Below are 25,003 nucleotides of genomic sequence, written 5' to 3' on the forward strand. Positions count from 1 at the left end.
TGGGCAAATCCATCACGGTGACTTTCTCCCTCCACGGCAGCGGGGCACACGCCTGCTGCAGGTGTGGGGCGGGTTTGCTGGGGCCCATGATAAAACACACATTTGTTCTCCAGGTCGTGTGGACAGACTGACACTTTCCTGATAAAAGCCCAAATCCACCCCCCCCTTGCACCAGCCCCGACATCCCCCCACCCCACCCGTGACAAATGATTTTCTTATCTGGAACAAGGAAAAGCAGTGGCCAAGTTTCATCTCCACTTCCCGCCCGGATGCTCGGGGCAGCGGGGTGATGCGGCCGCATGGTTGGGGATGTAAGGAGAGCACATCACCAGCTCGGTGCAGAGCTCTGGGGTTGTTCCCTCTCGCTCTGTGCAACCATCACTGAGGTGAAGCACAAGAAACACTCCATTTCCTCCCTGTTTTACCCCATTGCAGAGAAGGGCACCAGGTTTGGTGCCTCCAGCATCCTTCTTGCCCCACAGCCCCACTTTGACCAGCACATCGCTGCTGCTGGGTCGTGCCTCCTGGGATGCTTTGCAATGGCAAGGGCCCCGTATGGGAATATAAGTGAAGGTCAAGGCTGGCTCCAGCTTCTGCTCTTGGCACAGCCCTGTGAGGGGATGCTGTGCAGTGCCGATGCTCCCACTGCTCCCTGTGGGCTCCCAGCTCCTGTGCCTCTGTCTGGGTGCTGTTTCAGGGGGTTCCTTGGGTCCCCTGGCTGTGTGGGGCTGTGTGGGGCTGGAGGGGTCAGGGCCAGAGGAGGGGACAGAGGATGGAGCAGGGCTCACTGTAGGGGCAGAACAACTCATACCATTGCCAAGCTGGACCAGTTCAAGCAAAGTGGTGGATGAGTTTGAATCAGATGAGTTGGCAGACAAGGGGCAGTGTGACCTGATGAGTTCTCCATGGCACAACTCCCTTTTGCCAGTGATTTCCCTTCATGTCCTGCAGAAAGTTGTTTAAACTGGGGTGGAGGCTGCTGTGTCCCCTTATCCCCAGCATGGCGATGCCCCATTCCTGTAGCAGCAAACACCCCTGCCCTTCCCATGGCGATTCCCATTGGAATTTCCCAGCTCTCTCCCTTTAACACACAGCCTTCATTTCTGATTGAATATGCCACTTTTCTAGACAATCAGTTTGCAGCGATGGACCAGGCTGACGCTTGGATTTCAGGCAGGGAATTCCAGACCCCGGAGCCTCTCCAAGAGGAAGCAGCTTGCTCTTTTTCCCCTGTTTTTTCCTTTGAAGGGGATAACTGGCACTTCATTTGTCTGTGGGTTTGTTATGACTCTGGGCTAACAGATAGCACACTTAGCAAACTCGCACTCTTCACTAATGGAAGATACTTGAATCTAATTGCCCCATATCACCCAACACCGGAGCCTTGAGCATCCTCCTCCCACAGCAGTGCAGGCAGAGCTGCTCTTCCTCTCCCGGAGCCAGCCAAGGCTCATGGGGATGCTTTCCCACTCCCCAATTCCCGCATGGCTCCATGCCCAGGCGAGCCGGGAGCCTGGGAGGACTCACAGACACCAGATTCCCTCGTGTCAGCCTCACCTCGGGGTGCCAGAGCCCGGAAGGAGTTGGGGAGCAGGCAATGCAAAAGGGGGGTTAAACCACAGCGCTCGGGAGTGGAACTTGCTGGAATAACAGTGCTGGGTTGGGAAAAATGAAGTGTGAAATCCCGGGTTATGCTCACTGCAATAAGCCCATCTCTTTGCTCCTCAGCTTGGGGAGGGTGAAGGGAGGTGATGCTCCATCTTTGCACCCCATTGTGGGTTTGGGGGTCTCTGGCTCACCCAGCGGCTCTGCCCGGTGTGTTTGTAAAATCCAAAGCTATTTTCTTTAAAAATGAAGCTTTAAAAGAATTATTAAGGCTCAAAAATAAAACCCACAAACCCCTGAAACTTGTTGCTTGCCCAAGTCTTAAGCAAGGCACTGGAGAGCCCCAGGAGTTCTGAAAGGTCCTAAACCAGGCTTAATGCTGAAGCTCAGGGGGGATCTTTTCTCTCATTTCCTATACTGCAGCAGCTCAGATCACATTCTCACACAGGCTGAGAAAGGCAACCTCTGTGTTGTAGATGAGGAGACAAGGTTTGGGAGGATGAGATCTGCCAACCGGAAGGATGTGCTAACCAGGAACCTTAAACCCCATCCCATTGCTGCTGATAAGACTTCCTTGGTTAAATAAATCAGCTTTAAATCTGATAGGATTTGCATTTCCCCCTCCTCCCCCCATATATCCATCACGTTAAAAGTGAGTTTATTTTCCCAATAAAATTCAGAACATTGCTTTTTGTATCTTTCCATTTGCTCTTCAGTCTCACACCGGAGAGTGTTTAACATGAGCTGTGACTAAAAGTTAATAATCACTTCCTAAAACCAGCATCTTTCACTATCTCGGAACATAATCCACCGTTTAAGTACCCAAATAAATGTTTGTTAAGCTCCATAATGACGGAAATATTTTTGCATAGACACAGTGTGCTCTGCTGGTTAGCCAAGAGAAATGTTCAATTTACCATAAGACTGAACTTTATCAACATGTTTGAGTGGTTCCCAGCTTTCCTGAAGAAAGTGAAGCAAAAGGACAAAAGCCAAAGTGGATGATTTCAACCACAGTGTCTCACTCCGTGATTTAAATCATCACTTGGAGTTAAATGAAGCCACCCAGGGCTCCGGTTCCTGCAGCTCTGCTGGGACCACACCACCCAGAAAGCTGCTTTCATCACTTGGGCTCCTGCCCGCAGGAGATCCAGGATTTAAAAGGAAACATCTTTGTCCCAGACCAGCGCAAAGCAGGATCCTGTAATGAGCTCCAGGCGCTCCCCACGCCCTTGCTCCGTCTCCTCACGGAGTTGTGCCAGGAGCAGTGAAGTTAAGTCTTAGAAATGGCCAACAGGGATTTAGGGGTGAGAATTATTCCCATCACCTGCCCCTGGCTACGCACCCCAGGCTCGCTTTGTACTCAATGGGGAGAAAGTGCCTATTTCTCCCCTCGATTGCAGAAGAGAGCCAAGAGGATTAGCCAAGAGGTCTGCAGATGGATCCCAGGCTGAGCTGCTGGCTTAGGGGTGGGAATACAGCCCTGCTCCCAAAAGCCTGACACAAGGAGGCACTTGGAAATGTCTCAAGCTTTTTCCATTTTGCAGGGTTTGCATCTTACAAAAAACTGAAACCCTCAGGCAAAAAGCCAGAGCATCTGGTCCAAAAGCAATTCCTCAGGGATGGGTTCCTCAGCCCTGGAGGTCCCAGCCCCAGGTCCTGGGATGCTGCAGAGGGAATGTGGTCACGTCAGGCTCTCACTCTAACTACCTTGTGTCCTGCCTCAGGCCCCTGTTCGTGGTCCCACTCCCCATCTACACATGTGCTTAATTGTGGCTGTGGACAGATGAGATAGTAAAAACCAGTGTAAGGCACTTAGGACCGAACAAAAGCATGTGGTTCAAAGCCTCCTGTCAGTGCTGATTGCCTTGGCTGAGCCAAATCTGTGCAGAGATAATCCTGAGGTTAAGTATGGTCTGAAATCCATTTGGCAGCTCTGGAGATCACCTCTCCTGTCTGGCCGTGGCTCCCGAAGGCATCCCCATCCCCATCTCCTCTTGGTTGCAAAGTTCTTGGTGCCTCCTTGCAAGGGGGATCCTGAGCTGCTCAGGTTGGGAGCGATGCAGCAGAAAAGGCAGCAGGTTTGGGGGGGGGGAACCACAATCCTGCTGCTTTCTGCAGGTTCCCACTGGATTGGCATAGAAGGGAGATGGAATGGGACAGCACCGTGTCCCGAGGGGCTGGGGGGACCCCACAGCATCAGATCCAGGAGAAGGAGCCATCAAATTCCAGCTTGTGTTTCAGCGAGGGTTTGCTGGTGGTTCTGTTCTTGATTCTAAACAATATATCCGTATCCAGATTGGCAGTTGCTCTTGCACATTCATTTTGTACAAAGGCATCCCTAAATGGGAAGAGAATAATTTATACTGACATAAAGCACCTTTATTTGGATATAACTATCTACATTAAGGAGGTTGGATTGCTCTCACCGTATCAGTATGGTGTAGTTGAAGCTCTATTACTCGTATATAAGCTATTCCTGGCTCTGCTCCTGATTTATTTGACTAGCAGAGCCAGGCTGGGTGTGTCTAGATTCATGTTGTGTTGATATCAGAAAATCAACATTACTTTCGTAATCCAAGGTATGTGATGTAAATCAAGAGGGCTCCAGGGAAGGCAGGGGCATTTTATCAGTGTAAAACGAGAGGAGAAGTGAGCCCAAGGGGAGGATTTACCAGAGAACCTGCTTTTATCATTTTACGACCTGTTGATTTTACTTTTCTAACAATTACTCAGAAGTAGGAAGCAAGGGAAGAAAGAGACCCGAGCTTAGATGAAAGAGAAGTGGGAGGACCAGGCTGCTTGTTTGAAATGGAAGAGTTTAATCCATCCAGGAAGGGCGGCTTCCTCCCACTCGCTGCCTCCAGCCCCGGCATGGACCTTGCTTATCATGGCAGGAGTCACACTGATAAGACAGCGACTTCCAGCATCAAACCTGGACCTTTAAACCATGGCAGGGAGCTTGGGAATTTGGGTTGCCTTTGGCTTAATTGGATGCAATCCTGACCCACAGCCATAATTCCCATCAGCAAATGGGGCGGTCTGTGCCCATGGGACATCACTGGTGTGGTCCAGTGCCGTGGTGAAGGTGCTGGAGACCTTTTGCCAAGGAAGCGACCACCAAGGTGCCTCGACTGGCTTTTGAGATGAGACAAACCAGTGGCTACATTGCGCAGAGCAGTTAGTTATAATTACCTGCAGAACTGGGTTTTAATGAGTGATGCTGGGTTTGAAGGATGGAATAATGATCCTGCTTGGCACTTTGGGGTGGGGGGGTTTAGGCTTGGGCAGGCTGTGCAAATAGCGGCTAATGATGCTCTCAGCATCAGCAGCCAGGTCAAGGTGGGCTGCCTGCTTTCTAGAGAAATGCTGCCCAGAGCTTGGTTAAATACACCTAAAATAAGCTGATTTGATGCCCCAAGACTTCTCCTCAGCTTCTTAGGTTGCCGTGGGTGTGAAAGCCAGACTAAAACCAGACAGTGGGGCTCTCAGCTCAGCTTCTGCTGTCCCATTCCTGCTGGGCGGGATCAGGCAGAGCACCCATCGTAGGCTCAGGAGGGACTTTAAGCTGTTCTGCTGCTGGGGTGCAGACCCAAACCTGCATTGGCATCATCTGCCAGTCCCTGCTGCTGCCTCCAGAGCCTGTTACCTGCACTGTTCTTACCCCAGCTCTCTCCTGAACTCTCTCTCTGCCATTTCCAGTATTTGGAATGGAGAGATTGGCCAGAGAAGGGGTTTCTCATAGGGATGGTCCCTGGAAGAAATAAATCCATTTGTAACCATGGAATAGATTCTGCCAGTTTTCTTGGGATGACCACACTGGGCACTGAATACTCCAAGAGGAGGCAGCAAAATGGCTCTGGCTGACCCAGTATTCCATAAGTGGGGAGGATGTGGCAGCATGTTAGTGTCAGGGTTAGAGAAACAGAAAAACCCCCATAGGGGAAGGCCCGAGGCGGGGGGAGCAGCACCCTGTGCCCCTGTGTTGGCTCTGCTTCTGTCATGTGCAGATGCATCCCCAACACTGGGGGTGGTGCCAGATTCCAGCACCCTCTGTGAGCTTTGTGATCCCTCTTTATCCCAAGGTGGTACCAGGCCGTGGTACCTTGAGACCCCGTGGCTGGTTTTATTCCTTCTCTGGGATTTGCTCACTCACCTTGTTACCAGCAATGGGGTGGCTCCTGTCTGTCTTACCCCTTACATGCGCCACCTCCCTGACCTCTTCTTTATACCCCTTCACAGTTTAGGTGTGCACAAGGCCAGGAAGGACGAGCACAGCAAGTTTGGGCTGTGGGTTTCGTTGTGCCTCTCCTGCTCCCCTCCCAGGTGGATGCAGGCTGCCAGCATCCCTCCTCCCCGCCTCCTCCTGTTCATTCTATACACAAATGGAGGTCTCAAGGGAAAGTTGTTCTTCATGTGAAACACAGCTCTACAGTTACAGGAGAGAAACCAAGTAACAATGAAAACCCTCAGGGAAATCATTTAATATTTCCAGCCTTCTCACATGGGTTCTTGACACTCGGGTCTGCGGAGGGAGAGAACTGATTTATGCCATCAGCCGTTAGACAATGTGGAGGTGAGGTCAGGCACGGGCATTCCTCATCTCTTCCCTGGCGCTCAGAGATCCCTTGGGCAAGGTGGAATCAAAGCATTTCAAATGGTAGAGGTCATGAGAGTGACACTGGAAGAGGTAAAAGAGCACAGCCTCCTGCCTCCTACAGAATGGCTGACACCTATATATCTTCATATTGCCATTGTTTCCGCTTGAAAAATGGCACGTCGTTTGTTTTACTTTTTCCTAACCCTCCTCTCTCCTTAAATCCTCTCGATTTTCCGCAGTGATCTATTGGAACCGTTTGTGTCAAGGCTGACGATTATGTGGTACAGCATTTTGATAGGAATAAAGGGCCTAAACTGTTAAGATGAGCTTTAGCCAACAGGTGCCTGGTCTTTCCACAGCCTCGCCCAGACCCTGGAGCTTAAAATCACATCTTCCCATTGGGAATTCTCCTGCACTGGTTTGTGGCTGCAGTGGTGGGGCTCAGGTCAAGCAGCTCTGGGGGATAGTGTCATGATGCCGGATGCTGAAACATGATGTGGTTTGGCCTCTCAAAGCCAATATTCCCCTCACAGCCCAACCACACATCCCAGCGGCCTGAGGTGCTGCTCTGGGCTCCGAGAGTTTGTGTTTGCTGCTGGGGTCCCTTTGTGGTGTTCCCATCTCTGGCTGTTTCTCTGGTTGCCTTCATCCTCGTTGCTTGTTCCTGGCATGGAGCAGCTCTGCTCTGGAGCCAGGCTGAGAGAGCTGGGCTGGGGCAGCCTGGAGAAGAGAAGGCTCCTGAAGGGGAGACCTTAGAGCAGCTCCAGTGCCTAAAGGGGCTCCAGGAAACCTGGAGAGGGGCTTTCGGCAAGGGCCTGTAGGGACAGGCCAAGGGGAATGGCTTTAACCTGCCAGAGGGGAGATTGAGATGAGCTCTGAGGCAGAAGTTCTTCCCTGTGAGGGTGCTGAAGCGCTGGTGCATGGGGGAGCAGGTTGTGTTTGTGCACTGTGGGAAAAGCAAGTTTTTGTTCAGGTCCTATTGGCAGCCTGGCAATAACGAACCCATCAGCGCAGTTAATGGTTCAGATCTGCAGCTCCCGTTGAAGCCAGTGGTATTTTTATCCAAACATCTCAGGATTGAAGCAATAGTTAATAACTGGATGATGGTCGCTGTTATCCCATCCCCATGGCTCCCATCCCCAAAATCCCCCCTGGAACCTCTCCCGAAACCAGCTACAGGACCAAGGGGGACGGGGAGAGACGGTCCCATGCAGGGACCAGCCAGCCCCGACGTCCTGCCCTGTGCTTGGGGGGGATTTGATAAGGCTTCACATGTCAGGCTTAGGTTTCCAAGGTGGTGGAACATCAGCGAGAAGCAAATATTTGGCCAAGTGCACCCTGAGGTAAGCTGGTGTCCGGTGTAACCGCACAGCGTGCCCATATGTTATTACTTATCCATCAGCCTCTTTGAGTAACGACGCAGAGGGCCGGGGCGAGGGTTGGCTTTTGTCAAAGCATATATTTCAGCGGCGTTTAAATAAACTCATCGAGCTGCACGTCTCGTGAACTTGCCTATTCCATCTGTCTGCGCCGAGCCACCCGTGGAAGGAAATGGATGAGGCCTTCAAACCTTCACCAGGGCCCGGAAAATGAGCCAGTCCAGTTAACAATAAATGGTGGCCGGTTGGAGCACACTTGAACGGTCTAGTGAAGAAGAAAAGAAAGTTGAGCTTAATGAAGTCCCCGCGCCTGTGTCCCTGCGCGTGGACAGGAAAGGACGGGTGGTTTATAACTGTTTATTGGAGTTAATGGTAATAAATTCCTCACTTGCGATGCATTAACTTTAATGTTTTCATTACGTGATGATTTAGGTTTTCCCTTTTCACGTTGTAAATCATGTTGTCCCGGTAGCGCAGCAGGTCGAATGTCTGACATAATGTTATGTTTGGGGGAGAGGAATAACAGGGGAATGAGTTACACAGATTATATATTTATATATTTCATACATTATGGTTTCTTTTCGAGGGCTTTAAAAAATTACATCCTTGGGAAGGCTGCAGTGGACGGACAGACCCATCCGAGCAGGGGTTTTCGGGATGCGGCTGCAAAGGGGCTTGGTTTCCATAGCAACTCCCCAAATCCACTTGGTGCTGAAGGGTTTTTCTCTTCTCCCTCCCACTTTGCTGAGTGTGAGCCCTTGGCTAATGAGCTGTGCAAATAGATATTGAGATTTAGTGGGTTTTATTTTGCAATTATAGACTTAGCCATTTGGAAGGAAACTTTTGGGCCAAGGGCTCTGCCTCCTCTTTGAATTTTCCTTTTCTTTTCTCTCTCTTTTATTTCCCTTTGGCAAAGTTGGTTTAACTTCAAACTTGCTGTTAATTTTTCCAGACAGAATAAGAAAATAAAACACCAATCAAAGTTGGAGGCTTTTTTCCACCCTCTCAGGCTAAATCCCAGCCCAACTGTTGTCATTGACTGTCTCTTCTCTTGTTTGCTTATCAATCATAAAACCCACAGTCGTGGACTCCTCTGAAAAAACAACAGTAAATCCAACACTAACTTGGCTCCTAACAAAGGTCCATCTGTACGTTCCCCTCCTTGTTTGTGTCCAGCCATTAGTTGTGGTCCAACAAGGATTTAGGGGCAACACAGTTAATTCGGCCCCGTCCAGCCCCAGGTGAGAATTGTGGTTTCCTTGAGCGACTTCCATGGATTTGATGTTTGCTCCTGACTGTCAGCACTTGTCAAAAGTCCCTGCCTGGTCTCTGGGACCAGTTAATCTTGGTTCCTGCCTTCAATACTGGTCTGTACTGGCTGCTACAAGAGAGCATTTAGCAATTCCCTGCCTGTCCCAAAGGATGCTCTGGGTTTAGCGGCAGTTTTGGGAAGGGCTCTTTGGCTTGGGATGCCTTGGAGCATCCGAAGGCTCCAGACCCTGAGGATAACTCATCCCAAAGCTGAACACAGGCATATTTCAGTTGATGATTTGTGGTCATTGATTTTTAACTGCCTCCAGCTTGCTGACCAGCTTTCAATCCAGGTAGTTATCTTGGGGTGGATGCCTACAGTCTGGATTTTGCTTACTAGCCTCTTCTGAAAAGTCAATCTGAAGCTTGAATAAATCTTCCCTGCCATGCCTTGCCTTTCTTCATCTACTTTCTTATTTTCCTGCTCAAAAAAGTGCAATAAGATTAGCCTGGCACAAGATCTATTCCATGTGATCCATGGTGACAATTGTTTAGTTCCCCATTCTCTTTGAAAGAGTTGCTCATTTTGTTCCCGTCATTGTAAATGGTCCCCAGCCGCTTCCAAGGCACTGAAAGGTTCAGCAATGCTCCCAAGGCACAGAGGCAGATGTGTCCAAGGGGCACTGAGGGCCTGGAAGCCACTGAGGAGGGATGCTGCCACTTGGAGCTGGGGGGTGAGGAGGCAGGGACCAGGGGGACCACACTGGTGGACGGTGGCTCACTTCCCACCATGGCCTTTCTCCTCTTGCTCTCTTTGATCGGGACATTTTGCCTGTGGCTGTCTCATCCCTGGCAGTGTTCAAGGCCAGGTTGGACACAGGGGCTTGGAGCAACCTGCTCTAGTGGAAGATGTCCCTGCTCGTGGCAGGGGGTTGAGACTGAATGAGCTTCAAGGTCCTTCCAACCCAAACCATTCCATGATTCTATGATTAACCCATGCCTGTTGCTGGCTGCTTTGCTGGGCTGCAGCATCTGCATGGCTCTGGAAAGGTCCTTCCCAGCTCTGCCTGGTGCATCCAGCCTCCATCATCCAGAGGCTGGAGTCAAGGAGCCAAGCTCACTGCAATCCTCCTATGGGAACTGGACCATCGGTAGGTCTGGCTGTTAACTTTGACTAAGGGTACCCAGGAAGAGGTATCTGTACCTGGCATAGGTCATGATGTGAGAAAGCAGAGATGCTTTCAAGACCCTCTTGATCTTGGAAAAAGATAATGGTTTAAATACAGGAAGCATTCTTCTCTCATCAGAGACCAAAAGGAGCATGGCTTGCAACCAGCTCCTTGATTTTACATGGGTTTAAATAGACCCACAAATGCCGCTTGGCACCCATGTCCTGGACCCATCTGCCATGGCAGACCTTGGTGGTGGGTAGAAATTCCAAAGGCTTTCGGCACTTCCTGAGCCCATCTCGCTTTGAAGGCAGCGGGAGCTTGTTTGTCTCTTTCTGATTGTCTTTTTGCTCATTAGCTTCAATGGAAAAAGAGCACAGCCACCACAGAGGGCTTTGGGAAATTACAGCCGATTGTGCTCTGGTTTGAAATGTATCTGGGTGTTCCCTGTGAAGTCCCCAGGAGCAGAATCTGCCCTTGGCACATTCGAGCCTGGTGAATAAGCTGGAGGATGGGGAATGAGCTGTAAACGTCGTGCCTCCACGCTCCATCCCTTTGAACAGTGGGTTGATGTGACAGTGTGGGCACTGATGCAGCCCCGGGCATGTTTGGCTGCAGCTTCTGTGACATTCTGTGCAGCTGGTGTGCATGACTCAGAGACCAAAAGGGCGAGAGCTGAAATCCAGAGGTCCTTGAGGACATGGCAAGGACAGGCTAGAATGGCCACAGTGCCCAAAAGCTGCCGTTTGGTCAGCAAAGGCACAGGATTGGTTTGTGACCTGGGTTCAGCCTAGTGCAGGGGTGATGAAGCATTTGAGAGCATCCTTCAGCAGCACTGGGGGGATGTGAATTGTATTGAGGCACAATAAAGAGGGGAAAGAGCTGGTGTCTGCGCCTGCTTCTGTGAGTGTGGGTCTATCCTCTGCGGAAAAGTGTTCTCCAGGATTATGGCATAGAGCTATTTCCAATGCCTGCAATGTGCATCCCCTCTGCAGGAGGTGCTGGTGGCACTGGGAGGTGACTGGGGAAGGTGGGAGCTCAGCCATGGAGTACATGGCACACAGGGGGAGATTCCAGGGTGGAAGGGACCACTGAGACCATCCAAACACAGCCACAGCCCCGCAAGCAACCAGAGATGGGCCGTGTGTCTTGGAGAGCACAGATGTGTCTCAGATGAATGTAAGGCCTTTTCTGTGCCTGTTTTCATTAATGGTGAATGGCCATTAGTGGTTGGAACAGATGAGCAGGCAACAGCCTGGCTTTTCCATCACTTGGGCTCCTAGAAGCTGTGGTGAGCTGTGGTTTACCTGCCAGCTGTGTGGTCCTGGGGCAGAAACATCTGGCTTAGAAACCAAGGAGCTTTCTGGGACTGGGCTCCCATCTATCCTCTCTGGATCTCTTGGGTGTCCATTAAGATGGTCTAAAGAAATACTCCCCCACCAGGAACTGTCTTTGCAGGTATATTTAGCTATTTGCTGCTAGCAAAAGCCATCTGGATTGTTACTGGGGATGTGGGGAGGGACAGGGACACCCCAGCAGCCCCAGCCCTGTCTGCAGCCAGGCAGAGCACCACGTCCCCTGCACTCACCCACCTTGCACAGATTTAATCTCAGCTCTGCATTAGCAGGGCTGCATTAGCCAAGCTGTGTGCTACACACAGTTTACAACTGCCATCTTCGTGTCACAGTCTGTAAGACTTAACATTTCCAGAGCCCTGTGCAATCAAATCAGCCCTCACAACCCTTCCTTAATTGTATTAGTTTGTCTGGGCAACCACGGAGTGTTTAAGAAGAAGGGAGTTTCCTTTCGTTGTGGTTTTCCTGATGGGAAACGGAGGCACGATGTCCCTTGTAGAGCAGGAGAGATTTGGGCTCCTGATGATGTTTCAGGTGCCACAGAGGCACCAGAATGCTGCTAGCCCAGCACATCCTGGGACCCAGGGCCACAAATAACCTGAAACACGGGATCTGCTTATGTGGAAAATTGATCTCCAATGGGGCAAAGCACATCTGGGAATGCAGTAGCTATCCCAGGGGTCCTGCCTGCTGACAGGCAAGCACCAAGAAATGATGGGTAAAGAGAGAAGAATCGGGTATGGCAGAGGTTGTTGCTGGTTCCCATCACGTCTGTGCTGCTTCAGTTGCTCTTTGTGGTGTCTGAAAGGTCCTTGTGCTCCCCCAAATCTCCCTTGTCAATGGGGCAGGAGCAGAAAGCACACCCCAAGGAGGACCCGGATGGCCGGGCGCATCCTGCCTTGGCTCAAGTGGCAGCAGCAGCATCCTGCGCGCCGGCTATTTCCACAGCCAGTTTTCTTGGGGGAATGGGGGCCGAGGGAAGCCCCATGCTGATAATGTACTGAAAGTCAATGAAATTAAATAAGCAAAGCAGCACTCGCAGCTCCTGCCTTCCCCCCTGGGTAATTCAATTGGAGCGCGAGCGCTGATGGGATCTCGCTGGGGCTGCCTCTGTCGCCCCGCTGGGCTCTGGCTTCTTAACGTCGACATCAAAGTTTCACTCAAGCATTTTTTATGCTCCTGCCAGCGGGATCAGCGAGCTGGTGTTGGGCACATTAATGTAATATTCATAGTCGCCGGGTCTCCCTGGGCATCCGGCAGCACCGGCCCATTTTCATAATTATAAATGTCCCATCAAATGACATTTAGATTTGCATTAGCAAAAGAGGTTCAGGGCTCGGAGCTGAGAAGACAATGTGCCTTTTTTGCAAGTCAGATGCTCAGCACCACTTAGAGCAGAGCCTGAGCACATCTGGGATGCCAGGTCGGTGTCTTGGGAGGTGGCAGCACGGGGGGTGTTTTGTTCCCCTTAGAGCCTGAGGCAGTGCAGGGTCCCATCTCTGAGGGTGCAGGAGCTCCTCAGGATGTTATTCTGCACCTTCCCCTATTGGGAACAACCTTCTGATCTGGCCAGGCTGGACCCAGAAAGTGAATTTGGGTCCTTTTGAGCATCCACATTCATTCTCATGGTAAGAAAAACAATAAACCTGATGTCCAGCACTCTCTATAGGAAGGTTTTGATTTCCCCTCGGCTCCCCAACTGCTTGTGCAGTGAGTTTCCCCTCCAGGCACTGCTCTGCCTTCTCAGGCTGCTTCTGCAGAGAAAGAAGCTGAAAACATTGTGCTGATGGATTGTGGGAATGGGAAATCCCAGGATGGTTTGTGTTGGAAGGGACCTTAAAGCTCATCCAGTTCCAACCCCTGCCACAGGCAGGGACACCTTCCACTAGAGCAGGTTGCTCCACGCCCCTGTGTCCAACCTGGCCTTGAACACTGCCAGGGATGGGGCAGCCACAGCTTTATCTGGGCAAACCCCAAGGCTTTGCTTTGCTTTTCTCTTTGTAGGATTGGAGGAGATCACACCCAAGTCTGTCCAAGATACAGGGAACATTTTGAAGCAAGGATACCTGGAGAAGAAGTCCCGAGGTGAGGCTTGGCAAGTATGTCACAAGATAAGGTTTGGGGATGTCACCTCAGAGTTACCAAGAATTCAAGCTTTCAGATGGAAAACTAACAGGAAAAGACATCTTTTCTGTAGGCACATGCAGAATCTTTCAGGCTTTCCTTAGGCCTCGTGCATACAGGGAGGGCACAGCCTTTACTTGTGCTCTTTTGCAGATCATCCGACTGCACAGAGATTAAACCCCTCAAATTGAATTAAGCAGCAGCCCAGTCCTCTAAGGCAAGATGTGTCCTTCTAACGAGCAGCACCTAATGAGGATAAAGCCTGGGCGAAAACAAGGGGGTTGGTAGCATCACACACATTAGCAGGTTGAGATAAGGGCTGTGAGTCAGCCTGAGCTTTATCTTGATTTCACTGCCTCTTGTGAAAGCTACAAATTATTTCCTCATCACTCCGATTTTATCTTGATTTATTTACTGTATGACAGGAGGGATGAGGCAAGAACAGCCCTTTTCTTCCTCACAGCCACCAGCTGAGCTGTATAACTGGCCCTCTGCATGTTTTAGCTTGCTCCAATTACAGGATAAAAGATGTGCTTAAACCTTGGTTAGGGAGGTTTAACCTAAAGCTGTGTTCCCTCCCAGTTAGCAGGGCTAAGGGTCACAGCAGCCTAGTTCAACTCAGTTCAGTTCAGCCCAGTTCAGCCTGTTCGTATGATATATTTGCTTGCCTGAATCCTGTGCCAGAAATCTGTAGGATTTTGTTGGGGAAAAAGAGTCTTCTTTCCCCTAAATATTCCCCTGCAGCAAGAACAGGAATGATCCTTTACACTCTGTTGCTGACCTTGTCTTTCCAGAGCACAGCTTTTTCGGGTCCGAGTGGCAGAAGCGCTGGTGTGTCCTCAACAGAAGCACCTTTTACTACTACGCCAATGAGAAAAGTAAGTGGGGAGATCTCTGCTTCTGGTCCCCAGACTGTAGGTGGTGGATTAAGGCATGGACAGGGCTGGAAAGGAGCAGGGGAGAGCCCTTGCTGAAGGCCAGGCTAACATCTGAAGGTTGTAATTCTCTTTCAAGACATAATGTGCAGGTTCTAGAAATGCAGATCTCAGCTTGTTTCCCCTCTGAAACACCTTTATAGGTGTGGAACAAGAGAAGAGAGACACAGGAACAGAGCTGTGTGAATAAAATTATGTACCAAGTTTTCCATTAGCCATCAGCTGGGCTTCAACCCCCTCAGTGACTGTATATAACCCATGTGTCAGTGTACATAAATATTTTGCAGTCATGCTCCATCAGGTCCATATAAACAGACAGCTAATATCTCCAACCGAGTTTGGCATGATTAGATATATGGCCTTCCCCTGGTCCACCCATCCAGAAACACGCCATGAGAACAGCTCACAAAATAACACACGTGGTTGACAGTGACCAGTCTGTGCTGGGACAGGATTAAACTCCAGTGGGATGTAAGGGTGAAGCTGGGTCTTTGTCCTTCTTCCACATCCTTTGAGGATCTCAAGCACTTTTCATTTCCAAACAAGCTTCCCAACTCCTCTCACCCTGGTATGTGCAGGGGCATGAGCTGAGGAGCAGAGGTAGGTGTTGAAGCCAGGGGTTATTTGGTTCCTTCGGGGGGGATACAAGCAGTTGTCATCTCCCAAACGGTCCCCGGATGACAACACAGTAAAGCTAACCCATTATCATGGAGCTGAAATCCTTATGGAGGGCTCGGCCTCACCCCTGGAAGTCTTTAAGGATGTGCAGATAGAACGGGTTCAGAGCAACTGCCTGACTCGTGCTTCCTCACCTGGATGCACCAGGGAATAATGAGGTAAATAGCAATGCCTCAGATGGCTGCAGGGAAGCTCCTTCCCTCTGCCCTGCCTCACGTCAGCACCAGCAAGATCCTCAGGGCAATTCCCATTTCTTCCCAAGGCCCATCCATGCCTCACCAGCACAATAATCATTGGGATCCCATTTCCCCAAGTCCACCACGGAGTCTGCTTCATTCCAACCAGCTCACCTCCTGCAACCTCCTGACCCCGGCAACCTTTCTCTTGATCTCTTGAGGTTTAAAAGGGCATCATCTTTACTGTGTTTGGATGAAGAGTCTATAATATTCCCTTTGGATTTCCAGGCACACGCTTAGACTGAAGGGGTTTTCCCAGCCATTTCCAATTGGCACGTGGTGTCCCTCCGTTTCCCTGTGTGGATATCTGCACCACGCAGCAGTTCTGCAAGCTTGATAATAAGGTGCTGACTCCAGATATAGCACATTTCTCTTCTTCCAGGCAAGCAACCTAAAGGCACCTTCTCCATTGAGCACTATAGTGCCCGGCTGGCTCCCCAGCTCCGCAAAGACTCTCGGAAAAGATGCTGTTTTGAGTTAACCTGCTCTGGCAAACGCACCTACGAGGTAGGAACTAGGGGCAAAAATGGCTCTTGTGTGCTGGTTGACCACCAGGCAGCAAAGCGCATGGTCCCAGGCTGGGAGGCAGAGGTGCAGGCTGGACCTGCAGGCTCAGGGAGATTGGGAAGCTCCAACAAACCAAGCAGGAGGTGCTGATGCTGCTTCTTGGTGGGTCTCATCTCAGCTTGGGCTTTCCCTTGGCACAAGAGGGATCCTGGGCTCTCTTTGCACTCCTGGAGTGGAGGGTTTAAGCAAGAACGTGGTGTAGAAGCAGTAGAGGATTGGGTTTGGAAAGCCCGATTTTAAATAAGCCATTCAGAGCCAGGTGAAATTTAAACCTTCAATTTGTTGAGCATCCTGGGGGAACCTAAAACCTGCTGCAATGAAAAACCCAGCTCAATGCACAACGCGTGCAGGAGAAGCTTCCTGAGCTTCAGGGAGCTTTTGGATGTCTTGGTTCAGAGGCAGTGTAGTATATTCAGTGGGGATTGTGGTTTTCATCTGAATTGTTTTAATGAATTAGGCTTGACAGCCTTCCTCTGGGATAGTCTAGCTTTGTTCCGCTTCTGGTTCCCTCTTTGGAATGGGGAGATAAAGAAGTGAAATGGCTTTCCTAAAGTCATAGGGGAGAGAACGGCAGATCCAGGATCTCCATCCCCAATTCTAGCTCCAACTCCTTTCTTTTCTCTCCCTACACCCAAGAACCAGCACAATAACAGCTGAACCTCTCTCCAGTTCACAGCCCCAAGCCCAGCAGAGGCTGAAGAATGGGTGGATCAGATCCAGTTCCTCCTGAAGGGTGAGTTTGGTGGCCCTGGCAGCATCTTCCCACCCAACTTGGGCTGCTCCCTCCAGCAGCGTATGGGCTTGGATCTTGCTGGGGTTCCGCATCCCCTCTTAGCCAAAGAGAGGTCTCGGGGCTTTGCTCCTTTGAGTAGGTGGTTACAAAGAAGTGGAGCCACTTCTTTGGAGCCCAGAAGCATTTGATTTCACCTGAAGAGCTTTTGGCTGGTTTTAGAGGCCAGGGTTGTGTGATCTCTCCTGCCAGACCTGAGCTCCCTCACTATCCCGTACGATGAAGGGGATGAAGAGGAGCTCTACAACGACGTGGACAGTTCTGAGTCTGGGAACACAATATCCCACAATACTACTCTGAATCAAGATGAGCCAAATGTTGAAATGGAAGAGGATGACATCTACGAGGTTTTGCCAGGTAAGCAACCAAATCCTGAGCCATCCCCTAGCCTCAACCCTGCAAACACAGGAGTAGACCTTGGCCACACAACACATTGATGGGAATGAGTTTAATGGACCCATATGTCAAAGATTTGACCCCATTTCTTTGTTCAAACTGGCTGACGGACCACAAGAGCAAACCCTTTGTGTTGTGCTGAGGTGAAGGGGTGGTGAATTCAGGTGAGGCAGCTTTTAGAGCCTCCGTTCAGCTCCAGTAATATTAAGTTTGGTGCAAGAGAAATCTCTGGGCTGTGTTACCTGGAAAATCAGACTTTAGATGATGAAAATACTCCCTCCTGGGCACACAGTCAGGGCTGTAATGCAATTACTGGCCTTCCAAGAGATGATAAAATAACTGCATTAAAGACCAGGGCTTGTTCACTAACAGTGCACGAGGTCTGGAGGTAGCAGGGCAGCGACTACCAGTTAAAGGAGCCAGGAGAAATCTTCCTGGCACAGAAGCAAACATCTTGCAAGGGTGACACCCTCCGCAATAGGTCTTACTTATTATAGCAGAAATCATGGTGTGATGTGCCCCAGGGCTTGGCCAATGGGTCACCTGAGCCTTCTTCAAGCCCATGTGCTGCTGTGCCTCTTCACCCGTCCCTGAAAGCAGGGTCCTTTGGTGGCTGTGTTCAGCCTCCCTCCATCTCTCGCCTTTGCTTCCTGAGCTCCCCTTCCTCTGTTCACATCCTCAGCTCTTTGGGCAGCAGCTTTCTCTTCCCCCGGGTGCACCCACAGCGCTCGCTGAGCTCGGATGGAGCCTCCACAGGGGTCTCCAGGCTGGTGGATGAGAGGTGCTGATGGTCTGTCAGGCTGAGGGTGTTCAGCATCCTTGGCTGCTTTGGCAGCTGTGCCCAGCTCCTCACTGCCTTGAGGCCACCAGCACTGACTAGAGCAGATGTAATATCTGCTAGGAGCTTGCACAATGTTGATTTAAGGGCAGACCCCACTGTTGCCCTCCCTTCAGGATGCAAAGTGTCTCTAAAGATCTGGAGCCAGCTCTGCCAGCCAAGTTCACCCTCAGTCCCTGTAGATGTTACTCTCCTGTTCTCATACACAGATTAGTGCCCTGATGCCCCATCCCTGGCACTGTTCAAGGCCAGGTTGGACACAGGGGCTTGGAGCAACCTGCTCTAGTGGAAGCTGTCCCTGCCCATGGCAGGGGTTGGAACTGGATGAGCTTTAAGGTCCCTTCAACCCAAATCATTCTGGGGGCATTTGCTGCCATGAAGGGGCAAGTTCCTTATCCCCCACAAACCCCAGTCCCTGCCACCTTGGATGCAGGTGGTGGTGGCACATCGATGTCGAGGGTGCAAGTGGTGAGAAACCAGTTGCAGGGCACAGGGGCAGGTAGAAGAGATCATGAGCCCTGAGCTCATCCCCCTGATCCTTCACACCCCCAATAAGAACAAGAAACGTCCTCATCCAAGCTGGGATCTCCTCTGGGCCCGGCTGCTTCCCTTGTGTCCTGAGTGAAAATAGAGAGAAAAGGAAGGAGAAGGGAAAAAGGAGAGGGGGGGGAGATGAAGAGATAATTTCCTCAGCAAGTCATCGTCGTTAATGAAGTTTTACAAAAACAGATACAACCAAGGAAAAATAAAATTTCACAGGTGATAAATTTTTCCAATTTCCCTGGCAGAATTCGATGGGATTGTTAAATTAAGAGTGAAGGTGTCTGTTAGGAAGCAACGAGCAGTGATGGGTAATTTTATAGAGTGGAAAATTGAATCAAATTGCTACATTAAAACACAGCTCCTCTGAGAATCTGCCCCAAAGCCCAGGCTGCTCTGGCGCAGCGGGGGGGGGGGGCACGGCCGTGCCTGGGGCTGGGGGCTGCCCTGGGGCTCTGGACCACTCGGGATGCCCATAGGGATGTAAAGGTGTTTTCCCAAGGGTGGTGTGGCTGAGGTGGTGATGCTCCACACAGGGATATGGCAGCAGGGGAAGGACACAGCCCCCAGGAGATGCATTTGTCAGCATTTCCCTCTGATTCATCACTATAAACCCGGGATATTGGCTGAGATCAAACACTCAGGCCCTGGGAAGGCAGAACATCACTTCTAGACTTGGAAAAGCAACTGGTTGGCACAGGCTGTGGGGTCACGGTGTGATGGGGAGCTTCTTGTGTCCCATCTGCAAGGACTGCACTTTGCTGCAGCACCTTTGCCAAAGGCACAGAGGGAGAGCAGGGGCAGAGGCTTTGGGAGGAAAGGGAAACTGAGGCACAGAGGAGAGCACCTTGTCCAAGCTATGGAGCAGCTTTGCTCCTCTTGGAAACCCAAGACATGGAGCAGCGTTTCCTCCATGGCACGTGTTTTCCTGCACCAGCCCTGTCTGATGCTTCCTAAGGAGCGTGTGTTTGCGTGTTGGGAAGTGTGAGAAGGGATCTGGGAAGAGGTTTCCTTGAGGACAGCCTGGCTCCAGGATGGAAGCGGTGCCTGCAGGATGCAGGATGTGCACAGCACAGATATGAGGAGCCCCTGGGTGCAGGTGAGGGAATGATGCTGCCCCGCTTTGGGGGTTTCATGGCATGCAGGAGCTGGTTTGATGGCCCTTCACCTCATGAGATGGGATATAGGGATTCAGTGCCATAGGTTAAAGGATAAAGGAATGCAGATGTGAGGGTTTGGGAGGTGTGCGTGGGAATGACGGGGAGGGAGCACTGCTACGGGTACATTTACCTTCTCTTTTACACATGCAAAGAGCAGGCAAAAGCCACTTTCCATAATTTATTTTGGGATCAATGCTAATGGCATCCTGCCTCGTCAGGGGCCGAGTTCTACAATAAAGTCTGATTTATTTAGGAAAGATTTTTGGGGGCCGTTTCCCATCTAATGGGGGGAGCAGCAGCAGTGACCCTCCAACATGGGATGCAATTTGTAACGGGCAGCGGAGCTCTGACCTGGTTTGCATTGATCAGCTCCGGCTGGGATTGACGCCGGAGCAGCCCCAGCGCTTCACTGACCCAGGCTTGGTGTCTGTTGGATCTGCCTAAAGGTGACAGCAAAGCCACATCCCTTGGGATGAAACAGGGATACATCCCTTCTGCGCTGGAAGAGCCGGGCCAGGGCTGCCCCATGCTCCCCAAGGAGGCAGCAGCAGCGCAGGAGGTGCAGATGAGCAAGAGTTTAGTTATACTTTACATATAAAATAGAGATAGAAATGGATATCAATACATGTTATATCTGTATGAATACATTTATAAAATATATAGGTATAAAATTTAGATAGATTTGAGCTCTGAGGCAGAAGCTCTTCCCTGTGAGGGTGCTGAGGCGCTGGCACAGGGTGCCCAGAGAAGCTGTGGCTGCCCCATCCCTGGCAGTGTTCAAGGCCAGGTTGGACACAGGGGCTTGGAGCAACCTGCTCTAGTGGAAGGTGTCCCTGCCCGGGGCAGGGGGCTGGAGCTGGATGAGCTTTAAGGTCCCTTCAACCCAAACCAGTCTGGGATTCTATGATATTATTAGGTTGCTTCTAGTCTCTCTGGTTGCAGAAGGAAGCCTGGGCTGTGCTGGTGGCTCATGTGGGTGCCCCAGCACCCAGAGCAGCTCAGGTTGGATGGGCTATACCCAGCCTGGTGTTAAATAATCTTATTTCAAGTCATTTGTGTGTAGATCCTTCCTCCCATCTCTTTTCTCGGGGCTTCCCCATGACTTCCAGCCCCTCATTCCTTAACCTTCCCCATGGTATTATTTCTTACTATTTCCTGCCATGCCACCCTGTCTGTGCTCCCTTTCTCCTCCTTCATTTCTGCTCTTGTCCCTGCTCCTTCCTCACATTTCCATCCTGGCATTCCCCCTTGTGTTCTCTGCGCTGCGAGTCCTGCACAGGAAGCAGCTCTTCCTATAGGAGCACTCGGCAAAGTGCTGCCTCAATTTATGAGGCTCTAAGAAGTGATTTGTTTTTACCCGTGTTAACAACAATTCATATTTTTATGCAACACGCTTTAAAATACGATCTGTGACTTCCTCCCTTCCCACTCCCCACAATTAAGCCGGGGATTTATTATTCTGGCAGTCGGATGCTCTCGCAGCCCTTTGCCTGCCTGGGGCTTTGGGGTAGCAGTAACGCTCACAGCCCTTCCCGTGACAGCTCTGCTGGTTTCCTTCCCAGATGAGGAGCTGGATCCCCCCTTCCCAGAGGACACCAAGGATGCAGGGAGCAGACAGAGAAGCGGTAAGAGCCCACCTTGCTTTGGCCAACGTTAAGGACCCCCAGGGCATGGTTGCGGGGGGCTGAGTCCCGCTGCCTTTGAGCATCCTGGGGTGTGATGGAGGGTGTGAGGAGGATGGGAGAGGCCCCAGGAGCAGGCTGAAAGTGACAGAGCAGACCCTGCGGCTGGGCTGAGGGAGTTCTCCCCATCTTCTCCATGCTATGGGCATGGGGGATGCCTCTCCTTTATGGACAGGCATCCCATGGAGGGTGGTTTTAGTGAGCTCTCGATGGAGGAGCCTCAGTATCTATCCCTCTCTTGCCTGATGGAGGCTCTCCCATCCCTGTCCCTCATCCCATCCTGGACCACAGAGAGGGAACCAGCTCTCTCGGTGCATCCCAAGGGGCTGGGGAGAGGCACTGGGGCAGAAACAACCTGGAGAGAGGGCAGGAAGCGAGTCATGGCCCAGAGGAAGCTGCTGCAGGGAGGGATCTCGGTGCCGGGAAGCCGGAAGGACACACACCACCACGGCAGGAACCGGCAGCCCGGGAGCCTGCCATCGTCACCAGGTTCCACCCCTGCTTCTTCCTTAAGGACCTGCACCGTGGGACGGGAGCGGAAGATCTGTTTCCTCCCCAGTCCCACCTGCTTCGTTTTCCATCCCTGCTTCCGCCCTGGCACAGGAAAGCAGCGCTTGTGTCCAGGCAGCTGGGGCTGGGCTGGCCACGGGCTTCCTGCTGCCCTGCCCGCTCCTTGACGCATGGGAAAACACATCCTCCTGGCAAAGCCTGGCTTGGGAGAGCTTCCCACACCATCCTCCTGCTCCACGGCCTGGCAGGGATGGTCTCACACTGGTGATGCTCAATGGGCATCCCGCCGGTTGAGTGATGGAGACCGGAGGGATTCAGTGTTGGATGCTGTGGGTGGTGGGTGGCTAAATCAGCTTCACACATGCTTGTGCTCTCCTCAATGCACCCCAAGCATTGCCCAGCTGGTTCAGCCCTCCCAGAGAACCCCCAAGCGCAACTTCGTGGTGTTTCTGGAAAGCCAGATCCAACCCTTCCCTTTAGCCAACATCAAACCCCTTTGAGTATGTCTCAAGCAGTTGTCCCCAGGCCAGGAGGATGCCCAGGCCTGTTTCTATCAAGATCTTGGTAGCACACACAGGGTTGAGTCCCAGCTGCTTGCAGAGACTGGAGCAAGTCAGCACTTCCCCTTTCCTCATGGATTTGTGGAGCTTGTTTCCCACCCCCTGGCATGATGAGTTATTTGGCCGCTGGAGCACGTGGCGCCCGCAGCTGGTACCAGCACCCAGAGCCTGGGAAAAGCGACATCCCCATCTTTACACACCACCCTTTTTGTCCATGGAGATGCCTCAGGGCAGGGTAAGGAAAGCAGGATGGGATGTGCGTGCACACACACGTTGTTCCTTGCCTGTCCCAACTGCTCCAGTATTTCACCATCCAAAGGACCAGGCAGCAGAAAAGCAGCTCCCTGTGGGTTTTCCAGCCGGAGGCGGGCTCAGCAGGGAGCAGAGCATGGTTCCATCCAGGCTGGTGCTGGAGGTGGTGATGAACCTGCACCCCAAGGGCACCCCGAGGGTTTTGCCTCTCGCCTGTCACAACCCTGGCAGGCATTTAAACACCCTGCTCGTGCTCATCAGCATCTGCCTGCGGTGGTAATTGTTGTTAATGGTTATAACTGGTTTAGTTACCAGCGGTGTCGTGATTGCTTTCAGCCCTGGGTCTGTTTTGACACTAAATAACATGTTCAATTCTTGCCTCGGAAAAGCTGGGCTGCGTTTCAAGAGGAAAAGGTTATCACAGCACCAGGAACCCCAACCCAGGGTAATGTGTGCTGCTGTCCAACTGGACCAAGGGCACGGAAAAGATGATGGGAGTCCTTGAGCAGAGGGCTGGGCTGCAGGGAGGGAGGGAAAGGGCTATTTCTTCATTATATCACACGGCCACAGTGCCAGATGAGCATTTGGCTAATGGAAAACTATTGTTTCTCATTTCTAAGAACCACAAGGATGCCATGATGCTGGAGCAGCTTCAGGCTGCTCCTGCCAAGACACCCATTTGCTCTGCTTAAGGCTGCTTAATCCCGGGCACTGGACAGGTCTGGGGCTGCTGCTGCAGACACAAACACCGCACAATTCCTCTGCTTAGCAAGGAAAAGCCTCGCAGGCTGCTCCCTGTCACTTACCACGAGCACAGCAGGGAAAACCCCTGAGCTGTGCACGGTTGTCATTAGATTTCAGTATCAACAGGCTTCCGAAGCAATGTGCCCAAAGGAAAGGGGTTGGGGTGGATCGAGCCTCTCCCAAAGCCTCTTCTTAGCGCTGCAGAGGAAAATGATGCGGTTGTCACATTTGGCTGGTTCTCTTAATGACCCCAAGGCCCATAAGAGCAGGCTCTCATCCCACTTCCATCAGTGTAATGCAGTGAAATCACAGTTGTGCCCTGAACGTGGAGTTAAATGTCTCGATGGGGCGTTGGGACTTTTAAAACATAACCTCTTTTCTATATAAGTGAGCAGAATGAATGCAGGAGTCCTGGGATGGCTCATCTGGATCCAACCCACATCCCACCCAGCCTGGAGCTGGCAGGTCAGGAGGGTTGTGGCCATCCACCATCCCCTGCAGAGGCCGCAGAGTGAAGTTCTCCCTTGCCTGGCCTTATCTTTAAGGACCTAACCAGGAGCCAGGATCCCTTTTCTGCAAACAGGCTTCATTTTAACAAGCTGTTCCCAGTATCTGGCACAAACATCTTTGCTGCTTTTGAAGCTGCAGATGGGGATTAAGCGCGGAGCCGCGCTTCCAGCGTGAGGCATCTTCCTCATCCAAGGCAATAAAGCCTGACCTTTGAAGGCAGGGTTGGAGGGAGGGGTGAGACCTTCCATCCGACCAGCTGGGAGGATGAACCTTCCTGTGGGCTGGAAAATGTTCTCCCTTTGTTGTGTTGTGCCCAGGCGCTCCTGCAAAGTCTCTGCTTTACCAACAGCTCCTTTCTCTGCTCCTTGGCGAGGTGGGGAGATGCCTCCAAGGTCCTCTTGTTCCTTTGATAAGCAGGAGAGAGCAGATGCAGGAGAGGGAGGCACCTTCCCATCATTCCCAGTAAATGAGGGAGAACTGGGACAAGGTTGACTCCAGCTTCCCAGCAGTATCCTCACTCCCAGGCAAGCAGACCCATAGGTCCTGGCGGTGCGCCAGCACGGGAATGGGCACTTTTGGCTCTGGAAACATCTTGTAGGAAGATGTATTTCCTATTTCAAGCCTCTTCCCCTCCCAGGAGTGACACAGAGGAGCTGATGTGCGGGATCACTGTCCTTAAATCTGTTTGCCAGCACATCAACAACGATGCTCAAGTATTACTGGTGGTTTTATGCCACCACAGCAGCCTTTCCCCACCCTCGTCTCACAGGGGATACAAGCAGGTCGGTGCCAAGCTACTGGCTTATATCCTCCCATCCCAGGTTATTCTCTGCATGGTGATGTTGTCCTCACACCCTCCTGTAATGACCTTTGGTGTTAATTACCAAAGCTGCTGCTTGCCTCATCCTCCTGCTCAGATATTTCCTCCGCCTCCAGTTCATAACCTCTGGTTCCTGCACTTAGCACAAGCTTAAATAACTCAGTAGCTCCTACTCCTTCTATTCCCTTCACAATCTTCTCCTCGCCACTGTGTGCTCCCCCTTTAATACTTTCCAAAAGATGCAGACCTACTTTGGTGGGGTTTTTTCCCAGCCTTTCTATTTAAGTTCCCCAAGTCCCTGA

General features: G+C 51.4%; 1 protein-coding gene across 2 annotated transcripts in view; it reads left to right on the forward strand.

Moving 5' to 3' along the window:
- The window catches only part of SKAP1 (src kinase associated phosphoprotein 1), a 145,459-nt gene that overhangs the window by 107,045 nt on the left and 13,411 nt on the right, over nucleotides 1-25,003 (forward strand). The window contains exons 5-10 of one of the 2 annotated variants that reach the window (XM_030509035.1): nucleotides 13,364-13,444; nucleotides 14,278-14,361; nucleotides 15,715-15,839; nucleotides 16,569-16,632; nucleotides 16,882-17,046; nucleotides 21,186-21,248. In XM_030509035.1, the coding sequence (XP_030364895.1) occupies nucleotides 13,364-13,444; nucleotides 14,278-14,361; nucleotides 15,715-15,839; nucleotides 16,569-16,632; nucleotides 16,882-17,046; nucleotides 21,186-21,248 (582 nt within the window). The remainder of the gene's footprint in view (nucleotides 1-13,363; nucleotides 13,445-14,277; nucleotides 14,362-15,714; nucleotides 15,840-16,568; nucleotides 16,633-16,881; nucleotides 17,047-21,185; nucleotides 21,249-25,003) is intronic. The other variant, XM_030509036.1, reaches the window with a different exon arrangement.

The sequence above is a fragment of the Strigops habroptila genome, chromosome 19 (assembly GCF_004027225.2).
Source record: "Strigops habroptila isolate Jane chromosome 19, bStrHab1.2.pri, whole genome shotgun sequence".
Classification (NCBI taxonomy): Eukaryota; Metazoa; Chordata; class Aves; order Psittaciformes; family Psittacidae; genus Strigops; species Strigops habroptila.